This window comes from Convolutriloba macropyga, chromosome 7 (assembly GCF_964194025.1).
Source record: "Convolutriloba macropyga chromosome 7, txConMacr16.3, whole genome shotgun sequence".
Taxonomy (NCBI): Eukaryota; Metazoa; Xenacoelomorpha; order Acoela; family Convolutidae; genus Convolutriloba; species Convolutriloba macropyga.
This window is the reverse complement of record NC_134474.1, coordinates 14,770,598-14,788,227: the sequence shown is the minus strand read 5'-3', so window position 1 is coordinate 14,788,227 and position 17,630 is coordinate 14,770,598. Positions and strand designations below refer to the sequence as shown.

General features: G+C 34.6%; 1 protein-coding gene across 1 annotated transcript in view; it reads right to left on the bottom strand.

The window, feature by feature from the left end:
* The window catches only part of LOC142342629 (ephrin type-B receptor 4a-like), a 39,431-nt gene extending 22,013 nt beyond the window's left edge, over positions 1 to 17,418 (bottom strand). The window contains exons 1-9 of the mRNA XM_075394050.1: positions 16,086 to 17,418; positions 12,500 to 12,567; positions 11,568 to 11,728; positions 8,175 to 8,692; positions 7,191 to 7,365; positions 6,815 to 6,971; positions 6,451 to 6,577; positions 4,071 to 4,280; positions 393 to 479 (exon numbers count right to left, since the gene is read on the bottom strand). Coding sequence (XP_075250165.1) covers positions 393 to 479; positions 4,071 to 4,280; positions 6,451 to 6,577; positions 6,815 to 6,971; positions 7,191 to 7,365; positions 8,175 to 8,692; positions 11,568 to 11,728; positions 12,500 to 12,567; positions 16,086 to 16,224 — 1,642 coding nt within the window. The 5' untranslated portion in view covers positions 16,225 to 17,418. The remainder of the gene's footprint in view (positions 1 to 392; positions 480 to 4,070; positions 4,281 to 6,450; positions 6,578 to 6,814; positions 6,972 to 7,190; positions 7,366 to 8,174; positions 8,693 to 11,567; positions 11,729 to 12,499; positions 12,568 to 16,085) is intronic.
* Positions 17,419 to 17,630: the final 212 nt, after the last annotated feature.

Below are 17,630 nucleotides of genomic sequence, written 5' to 3'. Positions count from 1 at the left end.
AACTATTACTGTTAAAAACATCTGGTTGAAAATTTACATACAAATTCAACCAATTAGTAACCAAAAATATCATCAACTGGTTTAAACTGCGAACTTTGATTTGAGAACAACCACGACAAGGCTAAAAATTTTAAATACACGTTACCGATCATTAATTTGAACTTTTCTAAATACAGCCTTCATCTGGGTAGACTATAGTCTTGGCTGTAATTTTTAATTATATAGAAGAGCTCGAATTTCAGAAAAAGTGGTGAACTCAATTTTAACACTCCTTTAAGAAATTCAATTGTCTCAGCGGATTTTTGAAATCCATAAACTTCTAAAAAGTAATAAGAATCTATCCAGTGAAAAAAAAACCATTGTTTTTGAATAGAAGCAAAACGTAAACTCACTTTCGATTGCCACCTGTGAACTGTAGGGTCCCGCATCTTCTCCGAGTTCAGTCCTCACTGCAAATTGATATGTGCCAGGCTGCAGATCTAAAGCAACCACAATAATTACAAAATAATAATTTAACGGTTCGACAAAAATTTACTTCATTATTTTTCAAGACAATCTCATTAAATGTTATTTATCAAGCGATTGAATTGACACATAATTTCTCAGAAGACAGCATAGCAATTTTAATAGATAAACAATTTATTATTAACACATGTGAATTGCATGTTTAACTCTTTAAAAATGAGCATATAAATCGAAAAATTAGCCATCAAAATAAATATTCAGAAAGTTTTTTTTCAAAAAGTACAAGAAATACCCAATAAAAGTTGTCAAAAAATAATGCAAAAAAGATTGACAATATTGATGACAAATACGTTTCAATGAACTGAAAATAAAACCATAATTTTTGCGAATGTCTACAATTAGCAATCAGAATATTCCATGAATTCTGTTAAATAAAACATGAAAGTTGGAATTGCAAAATGACCACTGAGTTTAACTTGGCAATTTTGAAAATATTTTTCAGTGTTAATGAAAGAACAGACAGTGAGGTCCTGTTGTGTTTACGCTTCTTTGGACTGAGACTAGAGACCCTTGTGAATATTAAATCAGTCTGAAATAATCTCGATAAAAGGAACATAACGTCTCAACAAAATGTTTGAAGTTTTCACGAGATCTAATATTCCTCTGAAGCTAATTTGATTGAACTTTAACCTGAATATGCTTATGTGATTATTTATCATGAATCTAACATTTCATAAATCTGTTATCACTCTTTGAGTTGTGACCTAGTTATTAAAAAGTTATCACTATTTATAACAGAATGGGATTGAGGTTAGTAATTTGAGGCCCAAAAGCGGGGTGTTTTTTAATCTGTGTTTGAAGGCCGATTAGAGGGAACTGAACACCGAGTGTTTATTATTTTCTCCTCTTTTCAATATAAGATTATCAGCGCGTTGTTAAAATTTGAAAGTGTATGAAAACGGAAACGCTTATAATACTCAGCTTAGCAAAATATCAAAACTTTTTCCCCTTTCATCAGATTATTTTAACTCCTTTACTTTTCTATATTTCAAAAGCGTGAACATTTTTTTAAAAATATTTTTTATAAAAAGTTTGGAATGCGAAACTTTTCAAAGCAATTTTGTTAATGTTTCCCGAAATTTCCAATTCGTTAGCCAATTCGTCTCCAACCAAGCATAGTATTTTGAGGGTTAAAAACCGCTTGCAAGCTATGGCCATTTTAATCCTGTTTAATGCGAACTAATTCTAGCGCAAATTGAGCAAACTAATGCTCGCACCCTCAATATGTCGCAATATTTTTATACAGTTTCAATGATTTAGACACCATTTTAGACAATCCAGTGTTGAAAAGAGCAGTGGAAATTGCAATTTGAACTTGAAAGAGATCTGATTAGCTTCAATTTGGATTTTTCTAAACAATCCATATGTCCGGCTATTTTTTGTTCACACGATGATGCTTCAATTAAAAGTGGATTAGAAATCATTCTCTGACAGTACAGTTGTACATTGTATAAAAAGTTGGGAGCATTTTGGAGTGGTAGTTTGATCGTACGGTTGGGGTAATCATAGTTAGGGAGACGGTGGGGGGGGGGGGGGGGGGGGGGGGGGGGAGGGGGTTGTTAGGGAGAGGAGGGGGATTATGCTTTAGCTAATTTAACGCAAGCGCACGCTTCACTGAAAAAAGTATTATCAATATTTTATCAGAACAATACAGGCTTTTGTCTATGTGGAGTTAGCCTTTTCTCCGTTATACGTTGTACTAAAGATACTTATTTAAAATTCTAATTGAAAGCCCAGCCGGCTATTGTGTGGGTCATGTCCGCGTCTTGAAAGATTCTTGCAACTGCAACTTAAGAGGAGCCAACATCTCGATAGCTGGATGCGCGTTTGCAAAATATGGACAAAATTCTAAAACTTTAAAGTCCTTTTGGAACGCTTAAAACTATTGTTCAAGTCTTTTGTGGATAAAGAGGCTGACAGTATTTCTTAAGCAAGCACAATTTGTCAGTATTCCTTTTTTTAAGGAATAAAAGAATAAATTTGTTCAGTTGTTTGTAATTATGGGGCACATTTAAAATTGATCAGTTCTTTTTGAAGCTTTTATTTCCTTCTTTTGTATCAATTTCACCTGAGTATAATCAATCAATTTTCAACCAAGTTGGAAAACTTTTACTATCTCTTATTTGCTCTTTCAGCAAAATTATCATTCAAATATAAAAGGCTTGTCAAAGGCTTGTGAATGTTTATTTAGCTGGAAAATAATTAGGATAAAGTGTATATTTACACGGAATTCATTCACACTAAACTGAACATTTCTGACAAAAATTGTCAATTTCTTCACAAAACAACTGAAGATTTCACGTAGAAAGACAACTTCACATGTATCTTTGGCGCCCACGGTCAGACAAGCTATGAATTTTGTCCCAAAAACAAGCTCAGCAGAAAAGTTCCACATACTTTTCAAACTATTTGTTTGGGTTAAAATTATACAAATAAAATTGATCAAAAGTTTTCATGGTGCTTTTTATGCTCAAAATCATAAACTGCAAAAGCAAGGCAATAAAGCAAATAAAGCTAGCTTGGTTATTGAAAGAAGTAACGACCCGAAAAGCAAGTTAGTGTCAGAAAATAGACACAACTTCAAGAAATTGTCGACTTTCCCATAAATTTCAAGAGAATTTCAGTTGATCTAATCTTTCATGCAAATTATCTAGATAGCCATGTAGAAAACTTTGATAATTTTCACGATGGGACATTAAACGTGAGTGTAATTGCGACGAATTACTGCGATTTTATGGATTTTTACGACCCATGAAATAGCTGCGCAGATGTAATTATCATTTGTGTATTAACTAAACTGATAATGTTTGAAGTTCACTTTGTTAGGGTGATAATATGTTAATGATGTAAACAGCATCAAAAAATGATTCCCCTTCTTTGCTAGGTCAAATCTGTTTAGATATGTTTGCTGATTTTGATGGTTTTAGACTGACTGTAATATTTATTGGGTTCACTGTAAACATTGCCCATTCTTTTACAGGATCATATATTTTGCAGGAATTTGCTCATTTTAAGTACCGGCGGGACAGAGTAGCGTCAAGCGAATCAGACTTTCTGAAAAACGACAAAAGACTAACATGTTTTCAAAAATGAGCAAGCCTGAAGAACTTCATACGGCGTCAAATCATGTATCTATTCGTTTCAAAGGATTAAATTCAGAATGACACAGCTCAAAAACGATAAATATAGTAAGGAAATAACACATTTTGCGCCTAAACACTGAGTCGAAAAAGCTTATAAATTCAATAAAGTTTATAAATTCAGAAATTTGAATTCGGCGAAGTTTATGAAATTGGTATCGTTCATGAATTCGCCAAAGTTTATGAACTCAATAAAGTTTATGAATTAGTTTAAGTTTATGAATTCAATAAATTTTATGAATTTGTTTAAGTTTATGAATTCGAGTAAGTTCAGAAATGTATGTTGCAGAGAGCTGAAATTCAGCAAATTTCCATTTATCAGGTCAAAATTTGACATCCATAATTTTACGATATTACGATTTTCGTTTGCAACTAGTTGTCTTTTATAAAAACAGGTACACTTACTAGATAATATGATCTCTGGGTGTTGAGCAGAATGATTAGTGCAGGATACGTCGGGTGCCATTTGGCTTTCGTAGTTTGGAGGCACGGGGTAGTTGAACTTGCGTGTGATCCGGATGCAATACTTGTTGCCCGGGTAACCTCTGGGTCGCTCCCATTCCAGCTTGACCTCATTTGCTGTCAACTCACTCACACCAATTCCTTGCACAATATCTGCACACGGAAAAATTAATGAGTAAAATATTAACCTTTTTGATCATTAATTCATCACAAATTATCAAAGGAATTTGCAAAAAAGTTTGTCCAAAATGCGAATTATCTGATATTATCTTAGTGTTCCCCAACCCTGTAAAATTTGTAAATTAGTTGGTTAGTTCAGTTATTTGGCGAGCCAGTCATTTATGCTTCCAATTTTCATTATTTACCCACATATTCAATTCTCCAGTTCATTGAACACTTTGTTTGACCTGGTCAGTCGGGTTTTCAAATGAAGAGGAAAAAATTCCCTAAATAGGGAACAGTGTTTTCTAAATACCTTTTTGAGAAATTGGTAAAATATTCAAAGCTATTGACTTTAAATGAACTTTGCGAATAACAGGCGTTTAGGAAGTTGGTAAGGTTCATGATGTTTGATTTCAACGACACATTATAGGTGATCAGCTTATGAACAAGAAAGGCGAACCGGATGTAAGAAACACGTACGCCCTTAATGGTACTCTATATTCGAATTATCTTGCTTGTCACGAAATATTTGCACACCATTTCGAAGATCTAATTTAATAAATACAGAAATAATTTAAAACAGGATTACCGGTTAGAGATTAATTCTATTCTAGTCAATATTACAAATTTTAATAATCAGCTTCAAAAGAAATCATTAGACGCGGAGATATCTGGTGACAGCAAATCAAATACTAAAGAAATTGAGCCATTTAAAGTCAAAAGTTGATCAAATTATCTGGTGAGCTCCAACGACTGGTTGTATTTTACCATCGATAATTGATCCCATAACTTTAAAATTAGTAAATGCCTCTTTGTTTATGATATTTGCCTGGTCCAATTTTTCATTCTGAAATGCCTGAAGGCCAATTTCAATGCTAAAATAATTTTCTTATTTGCGGATAAAAGCTTTAAAACTGAAACGTTTGTTTATTCAGGTACACTGAAGGAGGGAAGGGGCAATACTAGCGATTAGCAGTGGATGTCGGTAAAAGAGGCGGTTCAAGCTCATAATAGTGCGAAAGCGAACATCAAATTAGAGGTTGCTTTATGAATTCCCTTTGATATGGAGGTACTTTATGATCTCTCATCGATCAATTCAACAACTTGAACAATTTATTAAAATGCACGATCGCGATTCCAAAATGTTCCTCCCAACGCCCACCCTCTTAGGTTGATCCTAATTTGGGAACTAAAACCTTATTACTAGCGAATGGTTATGGTTGTTTTTATGGTAACAAATGCTATTGGCTATGTTGAACTACCGTCGGGTCTGCCTTACTACTGGCTAGGTTGATGAAAGAAATACTGCCAACTATGATCAACTTCAAAGTGCTTTTGATTTTTGGGAGCTAACTTAATTATGATGTGGTTGTCCGGGGCAGTCCCCCCTCCCACCCCCCCTTCTCTCGTCAGATCACGGAAGCCATTGAAAAACATTTTTACACCTCCATAATGACGTAATAGTTATAATGTTGTAGCCACTGTTACCACTCATTTGGCTGAACCAACCATTACCGTTTTTGAAGCGCGAATTCGTTTGAATCACGCACAGGTCCATGCGAATATACCTGTTAAAGTGTTAAAGGGGACGAAAATGGTGTCTCGCCTTTTCACCCCATTAGTTTCACCCACTACTTAACCCCGATTTTAATTCTTGGTATAATTGGTACAATAAACATTCAAAAAAAGGAAACATAGGAATTGGGGATGTTTGAGGGGTGAAATGATAGAGGGGTTAAAATCTATCATGCTAAGATGGTGGGGGATAAAATGAGTCGGGGTGACAAGAAGTAAGAAGTAAAAGGAGAAAAGCAATTGGTTGTTATTTTTCGATTTTGAAAATGTTCCATAAAAGTCACTCGCTTAAGCTGCTTACAAAAGGTGATAGGATGGAAGGTTAGAAGGCTCAAGATAATGGAAGCTGTAATTGCAATTTAGAAACAACATCAAAAGTTTTGTCTATACAAAACTATTTAAGTTAACAGTTTAAATCTTGAAACGTTTTGTTCGCATGAAACTTTTTCTGTTGCTTTCAAATTGCAATTACAGCTTTCATTATTATGAGCCTCATAACCTCTAAACAATTTTGGGCCTGCTAGTGGGAAACAAGTTTACGCAAATAACATTATGACGCAAGGTGAGGTATGACTGTGAATCTTACACTTTTTGGGTGTTTTGAACTCAATTTCTGCATATCTGAGATCATCTGAGGAGTAGAAGCCACTGAGAGAGTTGAGAGAGTAGACTCTATATGTGTACAAGGTGTCAGCTTCCACTGGGATCTTCACCTGAGCACAATAAAAGAAAACATAAGTTGGATATTAGGGTTTTTCTTTGCAAGACACGAAATTTCGATTCTTAGATAATCTTAAACCTCCTATATATGGTATCAAAGAAGCCATAGAACAATAAATGTCTTACGTATGGTTTCCAAGAAACATTTACGGCGGTCAACCCGGGCTATAATAATTTCTGAGAAATGATTTCAAAAAGTCAGAGAGCAGAGAGGAAACTTAGTTACGTACCTCAGTGATGTTGGTGACTATGGGTTCCCGCAGAACGCAGCCACTCACACACATGATCTTGTACGTCACCGTTGCCCTCATACCATAATCCATAGGCATTTGCCAGAACAGCCTAGTTTTATCTGCATCTACGCCAATTGAAGAAAACTGTAATTTTCTAAACAAATTAAGAACTACTAGTAGTTGCTCACTGCAACTCGGTTTGATTTCTGATTTGACCATAGTTTGTGTCACCCAAAAATTTCCATAAATTACGCCTATTAAAATGCAAAGCGGCGAAAATGATCTGATCAACGAACAAAAAACTGGTATTAATCAAAACTGCAATTGAGATACTCAAATCATGACTTTATCCAAGTAAGGAATACAAGCTCACCTTGGCTTGGACGGAGTTGATCCACAGGGCAAATCCGGAGACTCGTCTGGGTTCCTGTAATGACCTGGACTACAGTCGCACTTTGCAGAACCTGACCTTCTAGTTTCAGTGTTAGCCGGACAGGGCATACAGGACGCCAATGATAGAGACGATTTGAAAGTGCCTGGATTGCAAGCTGAAAAGAAGGAAGCATTGTCCTAAAATTGCTTATAAATAACAGTTCAGTTTAGCCGAGTATAGGAACATTAGTTCAAGGTTGACAAATTACTAGATTTGCTATTAAGGCATGCTATTAAAAATATGGTATTGTATTATATTTATTATAGATTGGTTCGTTATAACTACACACTTATAGATGTACTCATTAGTACCTGTAGAATCAGTTCACCAAAAAATTTAACTTTTTATAGATTTTATCGAATCTAAGATTAAGACTTGCAGAACCTGTTAAAAATTAAGCAACCATGATGAATTCAATCAGATTGTGTGAATGAATTTAAACAAAATTCAATCATTTAACAAGTACAATGCACAAGGTTTTGCTTGGTTCTTCGCAACGCTTGATTGGTTTCAGAGTTTTGAAGCAATAATTCGTGACCAACAACTGTGTTTAAATGTCTGCTTTCATCTCCGAGTTTTCAGCTCTCTTACTATTTATTAAAGCAAAAATTATAAGCATAATTTGAAATAATCAATGTACCAAAATGACATCAAATAGCTCCAAGTATCAACATAGCTATCAAAATTTTTATGAACAGTTCAACCAGGGAGAAAGCATTCAGACCTCAAATTTTATGTCAAAACGTGATCAAAAAAATTCAAAAGCCCTAAGAAAAGATTTTGCATTGACATGCATCTACAGTAAAAAAAAAAGCAGAAGTGATCAATTGAAATTACTGCTTCGACAACCCATCCCCCACCCCCCCCCCCCCAAAAAAAGATGGTCGATTAGAAAAAAATGGTTTTAAAATAGTCGCTATCAACCTTTGCATGCAGTGTTGTCGCGATTCGCTTCAGTTCCTGGATTACATTGACAAGCAGAAGCTGGGTTGTTCCAATGTCCAGATCGTGAACAATCTTGACTGCTCGCGTACTTCACACCCTCTGGCAAACTCGCATTCATAACACATTGACCAAAAACAGTCTGGATACCATCGGGCGGATTATTGGCAACAAAAGTCACTTTAAACCAGGCCAGGTTCATGGTCGTTTCCTGGCATATAGGGTGGAATAATTGCACTGCCGAAATTCGAACGCAAAATTTACCAGCACTTAGACCAAGTTTGAACTTGGAACTTTGTGGCATTGAAGGCAATTCGACCATTTGAGATCTGTAACTCGGAGAACTCTTAGAACCAGGAGCTGGGTTGTAATAATGGTGAGCTTTCAGCGAAGCATTGACGTTGATCGAGTTTTGCGGTGACCCATCCGATGTCAGGACCACTAAGAGAGGCTCTGTCATACAACTTGAATCGTCGGGTTCTTCACACCAAAAGAGGTATCTAAAACATTCGTCTTATTTATTTGCAGATTTAGAGAATCAGGTCCCGAGGGAATTCCTTTTGTCCATTTGTCTTGTTCATTGCGTAGTTTCTCCTTAGTGCCCCCTCCCCAATCAGTACCCTATACAAACCGCAACTGACAATCATGTGTTATTGAATAGTCATTAATGTGTCTTAGAAAAGCATTTCCGCGAGTGGGAGCCAAAATAACATGCACCCGCTAGGCTGTAGGTGGCGTTCAAGCAAAAGCCTATGAAGTCTTCATCAAAAGAAAAAGTTAACCGTTTTTTCAATAGAAAGTGTCTCTCATATTATACCGCATAGTTTTGTTTTCCCGATTCAATCATATTTTCAATCAATTCATTTTGAGCATAATTATTATCGCGGCAGAGTTTGACGCATGCCCTACAAAATGAAATTTAAGCATTTATTTTTATATTCACAAAATATGTAGGAATTTTGAGTGGGTTCCATTTCCTAAACCTGCTGCATTAGTTGAAGAAAACACTGTCATAATAAGTACAGCGTCTACACTTAAAAACACAGACAGAAACTAGAGGGGAAATTTTCTACCTCGGCGGGAGTTAATTTTTTCGTTAAATAAAAGAACATAGCACATGCTAACTTCTTTTAACAATTCAGATTTGAAAAACGCTCAGCTTCAAAAATCCATGTCACATTTCAGAAAAACCAGACCAGCTAAGTCGGAGCATTTTCAAAACCACACAAAGCGCTTCAACAATTATGTTTACTCTTCTAACAAAGCTTTCTTGCTCAAATTGTTTTCTGCACCACCCATTAAAAGATTGGAAATTTGCAAACAATCTGGTTTTTGTTGTTCATTAAAAACAAACAGGAAATTCCTCCTTTTAATTAAACTAATTCCACAAACATCTTTGCTTATTTTAATTCTTTGGCGGCCTGATCATTATTTTCACAATAAAAATTTCATAACTCCCACGACCATGTTTTAGTTCAATTTTGGGGTAGTAAAATCTATTGAACAAAGTGTACATACAAAAAGCGAGGAAAAATGCCATGCTTTGCAAATTATAGCCCCGAAAGCTTTGTATTAGTATCATAATTCTCAGTCACTTGTGTAATTTTACAATTCGCTTTTCTTTGATACCAAAAAGGGAAATCTTTATCACGTCAAACACTAGGCACAGTTTTGAAGGCATTTATCGACAAAGCCAAATATATCACGTCAAATCTCAGATGTTACTCGATAGAAGAGTGCTTGAAATGTAACGGTTGTCTTTTAAGTCCCATGGCGGTCAAGTCACTTCTGGTAGTTTAAAGGAGGCATTTAATTGGCAGCCATAATTCGATAAGTTATCCCGATGACTGAAAGTGCTCAGGTAGAAATCTGCAGATTTATTATCCATCAATAAACACTATCACGCATACCTAAAGGTATGTTTAACGAATCGTTAAGCATTATGAAAAACGAACACGGTTGAATAAAAAACCGTGAACATACAGCAATAAGAAAAAAGCAAAATTGAGCCAAAATAATAGGATCATTTTGAAGCTTGAGTAGTTTTTCGAACAGACGTCGAATCTTTTGAACAAGAGATTTTGTGATTTTTTTGGGAAGCCTAAATCAAAAATGGCATTGAACTGAAATTTTTCATTTCGGTTTGCTTTGATTTGGTGTGATTTCAAGAAATTGCATTTACGGCTCTGCAAAAGGCTATCAAATTTCAATAACCTCTTATGAAAAAGGGTTTAAACAGCTGCTGGCCGTCACAATTTTCACAAGTTCTCAATTTTTTCCGAATAAATTTTAATTTATTAACACTATAGCACCGTTAAATTTATTTATTTATTTTTTTTAATCTTCAAAAATGTAAATTTAAAGTTATAACCACAAAAAAAAAACGTTTGGTTAAATATTTACATTTTCAAAATCGCCTCGTAAATATATGAATAGTTTGGCCTTTATACTTCAGTAGAACAAATTTCTAAAGCCTCTTACTTGTCTATCTATTGGAACACGTTCATGCAGTTTGACCATTTCGCTGCTTAGTTTCTCCTTAAATTTATTTTTAGTTTTCTCTTTTCGGATTTCAATTGGCAAATTATTCCACTTCCTAGAAAAATTTCTAATCAGTGATCTGTCACTCCATTTGGATTGGCACTTATTCTTTGGAAAGTACTGGAGAGTTCTGGAGTTATTGGTCAGTTCGTACTTTTCAAAAATCTTGAATGAGGAGTTTTTGGTTTCTCGACTGCTCTCTTTATATTGTGAGAGGAGGTCAAAAAATTTAAGAAGACAAACGTTTTTAATGAAAAGCTCTGCTGGTAAAATTTTGTCTTTCAATAAAAGATCTCTTGCGCTGTCAAACTTTTTGCGCAGGTGGCAAACCTTTATTCTCCAATTTATTTGTCTATTAACTCTCTGAAGTGACTTAACCGACAACGATTGAAAAAAATGGCACTGAAATTGAGATGGGACAAAACAAGTGATTTAAACAGCCCGATTCTTGCTTTTAATGGTAGAAAATGTCTTACTAAGTAAATTGACCTAATAGCATTTGCCATTTTTGTTAACGTTTTGTTTAGCTGAATATCAAAATTTAGATTGTTATCAATCATTATACCTAAATAACGACAACTTGTTTTTGGCTCTATGAAAATTCCATTATAATGAAATTGTTCAATTTTTGATTCACCATTTTTTGAAAAAATCACAATTTCTGTTTTATCTCTGTTTAAGGAGTCAGGATACGAAAATCCAATGTTTGACTTAGTATGAACAAGTCTTTGCCCAAGAAAGAATTAATATTCAACGATACCAACAGTAACAACCAGTTATAACTGATATAAATTATAGTTATCAGTATTAACAAAATTGTTGGAAACAACTCACGATATTTTGAGTCGCAGGACCAAATTCTCGTGCGAGACACTTTTGAGCCAGTCTGTGATAATCCAGTCATTGCCATCATCTATTGAGCCAGCCTTCTGGCCTCCCTTGCCTACGTCACAGTTCTCCCAGAAGTATGATTTGTCACCAGCTTTGAACTTCCACTGAAAAGTACGCGAATTTTTTTTTAAAAAAAGCTAATCGTTTGAAGTATTTGTCATGGGTGAATATTCAAAACTATCCAATAAAAATCATTTAAAATTCATCAAAACCCGCCCGGGTTGAGCGCCCTATCTGAAACACGCTTATCATGGAATTCCATATATGGCTTTGCTGAAAAATGCTTGTCACAAGATGAACATATTTTCTTTCAATGGCTGAAAGTTTGGCAGACAGAAAATTCGTCCATTTTATTATACAATCTGAATACGATTGAGAAACGCCATCTGTTCTAAAAGACGCAGTCATACATCCTTGTAACAGGTAATGAAAGGCGATAGAAATAGACGTATTTCTGTAAATTTAATACAATGGGTCAAAAGTTTATTTGATGCAAATGGTCAATATTTCTGTAGGTCTAAAGTTTCTCTCAAATCTCATCATCAAGAATTATATATTCGAACGGATGTTGTAAATATCGGAGCCAGATCAAAATGAAAACTTGGTCATTTCATCATTAACTTGCACACTAGACAAATAGTCCGTTTAAAACCGAAACTAATGATTTAGTTGTCGAAACTCGGAGACTGGAGGTCAACTCGAAGTAAAAATAATTTGAAGGTTGAAATGAATCGAAGTAGATGTCCAAAATTTCGAGGGGAGATCGATTCAGAAGGAGAATTGAACAATTTGATTATCACGATGCATGTCATTAGTTAGGCTCAACGGAAATAAATCAAAGAAAGGGTTTTTAATGAAGGGTTTATAGGCATTACGTTTGAAGTAGTCGGGTTCTCAGGCTGCAGTCCACTTAGCTCTTGATCTTCTAGATTGGCCAGAAAGTCTGAAACAACAAAAAAGCACAACATAAGCTAATATCGAACGTGTAATTATCATCAGATAACATATCATTATCGGTAACATAAACAATAACAATCAAAAACAATAATTTATGAACCAACTCGTTGTTGAACACGTTTTAAATGCATTCTTCATAAATAATCTTATGGTTTAGAGCATTTTTATGACAAACTAACATTTATAGTTATTTGAAAAACTACAGGTGAGGATTTAAAACAGAAAATTACATGTTATTTTAAAATCAGTGTTGTTATAACTCATTATAAAAAATTCAAAGATAAAAGAGTTATGACAGACTTGTTTGTTTCTGTCTTGAAATTAATAACTTTTTGATTAAATATTACACTTCATTAGCATTGGGATTAGACTTTCTTTCATGGTAATTTCACCGCCTCAGTAAATCTGTCTCCAGTAACAGTGAACTCCATAAATTAGCAAAATTATACAAAGTTTAAGTTTCAATTGAGCTGTTTTCATTGTAGTATTTTTATGTTGTTTTAAGACATTTGCAAAAACTTTTCATGTTTTTAATTGTAGTTCTAATCGAACATAAGAGCATCGATTAAATACCACCTATATGCTAAATTGACAGGCCTTAGCTGGATATAGGCAATTGGAACTCATCATTTTATCTGGCAAAAATGTTCAAATCGCAGCGTGAAACCAAAATTAACATCCAAAGTGTTCGATGGAACTGATCATTTTTGTGATATTGTTTTAGTAATTAATTTTTCTAAACTCGATATACCAACACATTTTATGAAACGAATCTTAGCGGGGCCAAATTATAGATTGTTAAACTTGGAGTAATTAAAGACTTCATGCTGCGACTTTAAGCTGTGCTGACTGTGAGATGACATCAACAAAAGTTCTTCTATGAAACGTGGCACATGCTCACATTTCCGGCACCACAAATACACAATCTGAACACAGTCAAAGTTGAAACTAATGCTCCAATTACGGAACTTCAAAACTTGAAAGTTTTCATTATTTTACAAAAATTTCACTGTTTTGCTAGGACGCAGCATGTATTCGCTAATAAGATATATCACTAAATTTTCACGCAACAACCACAACAACGCACGCTCTGCGGTTTAAAAGATTTGAAAACATTAATGTAAACAGTAACTTGTTCATAGATATTTTTCTTTCTAGCTATATTATTGCACTAAATTGGGACATTTATTTCAAAACTAACTCACATTTGAACTGTTAAGGTAGCTTTAAAGTCTTTCAGAACAAACAGCTTAGATTCAAGAATCAAGCAAAACGACAGACGAACAACATATTCGAGCAAGGGATAATCAGCTATCAAAGCTATGAAGACAAGCAAATGTTACATTAATGCGACATTGTTGGAACGCTTGACAACAGCCGCCTATCAACATTTCGTGAGAGCAAAAGCGAGATCAGTAGTCGAATGCTTGCCTATTTTGCACAAACAAATTTCCCATACAGTTTTTCAAACTGATGGTTGTCTAAAGTTAAAAAAACTGTCTGAGTACCAAAAAACTCCAAGACTCGTGAAGACATGTTATACTTTAGCGCCAAAATGCCGAAAACAGACAAATGAAAACATTCCAAAGAGAAACAACAAAAACCCCAAGAAAGTATTTGTTAAAACAGCTCCAGAAAATTCTTGAAAAATGCTGTTAAAACTTGTGTCACTTTATAAAATATTTATACAAATGATAACTCTCAAGCCCACCTCTCAAAACTTTGAATATTTCAGATTGCGGGGACAATTGGGGGGGGGGGGGGGGGGTAAATGGGTTGTTGGCGTGGGAGGGGGGGGGGGATAAATGGGTTGTTGGCGTGGTAGGGGGTGGTTTGGTGGTACCTGCGGGGAGAGACGAGAAGGAGTTCAAAACTTCTCAAAACGACCTTTTCACCTTGGATAATAACGGTGGCTGGTTAATTACTATGCATAAGAAACTATGCGTTTTCTGAACGTTAATGCCCAAAGTTTTAAAAGTTGAAGCCCCTGTTCAGAAACAAAGACGTCCAAATCCTAGTTGCAAACAAATGTAATTGCACATCTTCAATGCGTGAAACGTGTTTCTATCAATTTTTACAAATTCAACTATCAACAACAAGAAAACATGAATTTATAAAATATAAACCGTGAACCGTATTTTGATCTGAATTAAAGAAACTAAAACAGGAGAAACAAATTTTTAATAAGATATTTTGAAAAAGTTGACATCAATTGCTACTTGAAAATTGTAAACAACGAAAGAGCAGGATTATCAGTACGCAGGACAGAACAACCGCTTTAAACTATTTAACCTCAAAAACAAAACAGAAAACAGGAAAAAAGGGGGGAAACATTCGAACAAAAACCTGCAGTGGTCTTGTTTCTCTCAAGGCATTCTTCTATTTCTTTTTGTCTCGGTATAACTTTGAAAACCAATGACTAGAAAAATTACTAGAAAAACGCAGTTCTTCGAACTTTGAGTAGCGGTTACAAATTATACTGACGTGGAAAACTTACAGATCGCCAAACACAAAAAAAAACAACAAATCCTATCTAACATAATGAAATCAATAAACCCGTGAAGTTAAGGTGCGCACTATTTATGTTCAATTACAGTTTTACATTCAGTTAATTATCAGATAACTAAAAATTTTTCTTAGGAGCCTAGAAAAAAAATTATTTAATGCATAAAATGCTTAGGAAAGTTACAAATTTTACGATGCTCTTCTTTCAGAACTCAAAAGTATGATAAAAACACATTTTTCCCTATTAATGCCAATAATTCTGTACTTCCTGCATAACCAGCAGACGGCATAAGTATGTGAGCCATTATGTGATGAATACTTACAAAAGTCACATTACTAGCCAAATGTGTGTCACTTGATGTTTTCATTCTAAATTCCAGTGATGCTACCCCCTTAAGCGAGCTGACAAAATTATGTCAGCTCTTATTGTGAGTCTAGCTTCGACAGATGGCAGCGAATACTTTAAAATAGACTATTTAGCAGTTTTAAAAGATTTATGAAAGCATGAAACAAATGCTTTTGTCTGTTCTCAATGGCTGCACACAATAAGATTTCAACTAAAACGCGTACCAATTCTAAGTTGCGCATTTGTAGCACGTGAAGTTCAGAACTTGTTCACACTTTTCGCATGGAAAAGCTCAAACACAAGCATGACCTATTATTATTTTTAAAAGTTCAAATTCTGGATATATTAAACGTTTTAAGACATAAGCGTTCTTAGAAGTCGATCAACATCAAAGCTTGTTTTGACTCTTTTGAATTCAATTTTATAACTATTTCCTTTGCAATGAACAAGTAATAAACTGGTTATGTTTACACTTATAGACTTCCTTTGTAGGTTGTTGCCTAACCTATAAACCACGCATACATACATAGATAGATACATAAAAAAGAGCGCAAAGTAAGAAAAAAGTAGTGAACTATATTTGCATAATGCAAAGATGATTTTCTGTATTTTTTTCAGTTTTTAAATGCAAAAAAGCACTACAAAGAACTTACAATCGTCGCATATGGTTAAGCGCAGCAAGGTAGCAAACACAAAGTAAGAAAAGATAACGTTCAAACAAAATGGATGCTCGCTTTTGTTACAGTTCAAAGTATTTCGAAGTGACAAGCCAAGGAAATTTGCCCACAACATTTTGGGTGGTGAATAATTCCAGTGATAAATTGTGCGCCTTTCTCAAAGGAAAATATCTGGCAGTGATTTTAAGAACTGACCACCACCTTTCAAAAATACTCGGCAAAATCTCCACAATAATTGGATGTATTGTACAGGCTGTAAATAAATAAAAGCCCAGTCTACCAAACTAATGCACAGCGGTGACGAAGGTGATCCAGGTTTATTATAACCAGTGGTTTATGACAAAGTTGGCAATTATAATACACTAGGGTGAAATAAGAGTCCGAGCGTGAAAAATCCTTGGAAGCCGGCAAAATTTTACAGGTGGAAATTATAAACTTGGAAGGCTAGGATCAGAATTTTGACGGATAAACTTTCGGACCAAGTTTGAACTTTAAGGATAGGCTTGTAAAGCAGATTAATTAAACCACTTTGAAACTGGATTTGATTTTGAAACCAACAAATTTGTTTACAGATTTAACTGCGAGTCGTAAATCTAAACGAGATATAACAAAGTCAAAATGTTCGGGTTTAAACGTGATTGCATGACCATAGCGCCATTGTAATACTTATCCATAGATTCGGGGATTATTCAGTTCGATTGATTCAAATGAAAATTTCACACTGAGAATTTGTAGCACGGAGAAATGTCAGCAAATGTTGTTTTAGCGTCTGAAACGATCGTCGGTATTTATTACAAGAAAACCAAACAAAGTATTAAATAGCCAGACCTAACTTATTTCGGACTGTAAAAGTAGACAAAAATTGTCAATCAGCTTATCAACTGTCTTGCTGGGTAAATTCTGTAAATAACAGTATAGTAATATTGACTGCAATTCGGGTTATTATAACTGAAATATGAGCAATTTGAAAGCCAAACTTGTGAAACAAATATGTTGCAAGGTTTATCTGGGAAATAGTGGAAATAATATCACATTTGAAATAAACTAACTGGCTTTAGGGAAAGAATAATAGTTATTTTTGGAGTATATTCGTTCTATTTGGAGTATTATATTTGAAAAGATTCACTGTTGTATTATTACTATTATTATTATTCTGCTATGCAGCATTAAAGTCTGGTTATGTTCAAAATTACAATTCTGCAATGTGATTGGCTGAAAAAGAGCAAAGTGTTGGCGTGTCTGAAGACATCGAATTATCGTATATTTTTTTAACAAACACATTAAAAACTTTTCGATTTTGTAGTATTTATTGATTAATCAATGACTATTTTTGTGTTAACTTGTAGCCGCAAAATTCGCACTTTGAAGCAAAACTACATTTTTAAGCGCGATTGAAATGTGAAGTGGGTTAGCAAGTACCTTCTAATTTGTGGTCAGTCGGTGCAGTGCGAAAGTCGAGAAGATGATAAACTGAACTAACAGACGTTAACTGCACTTGTAGATTTTGTCAGTTAACCAGTA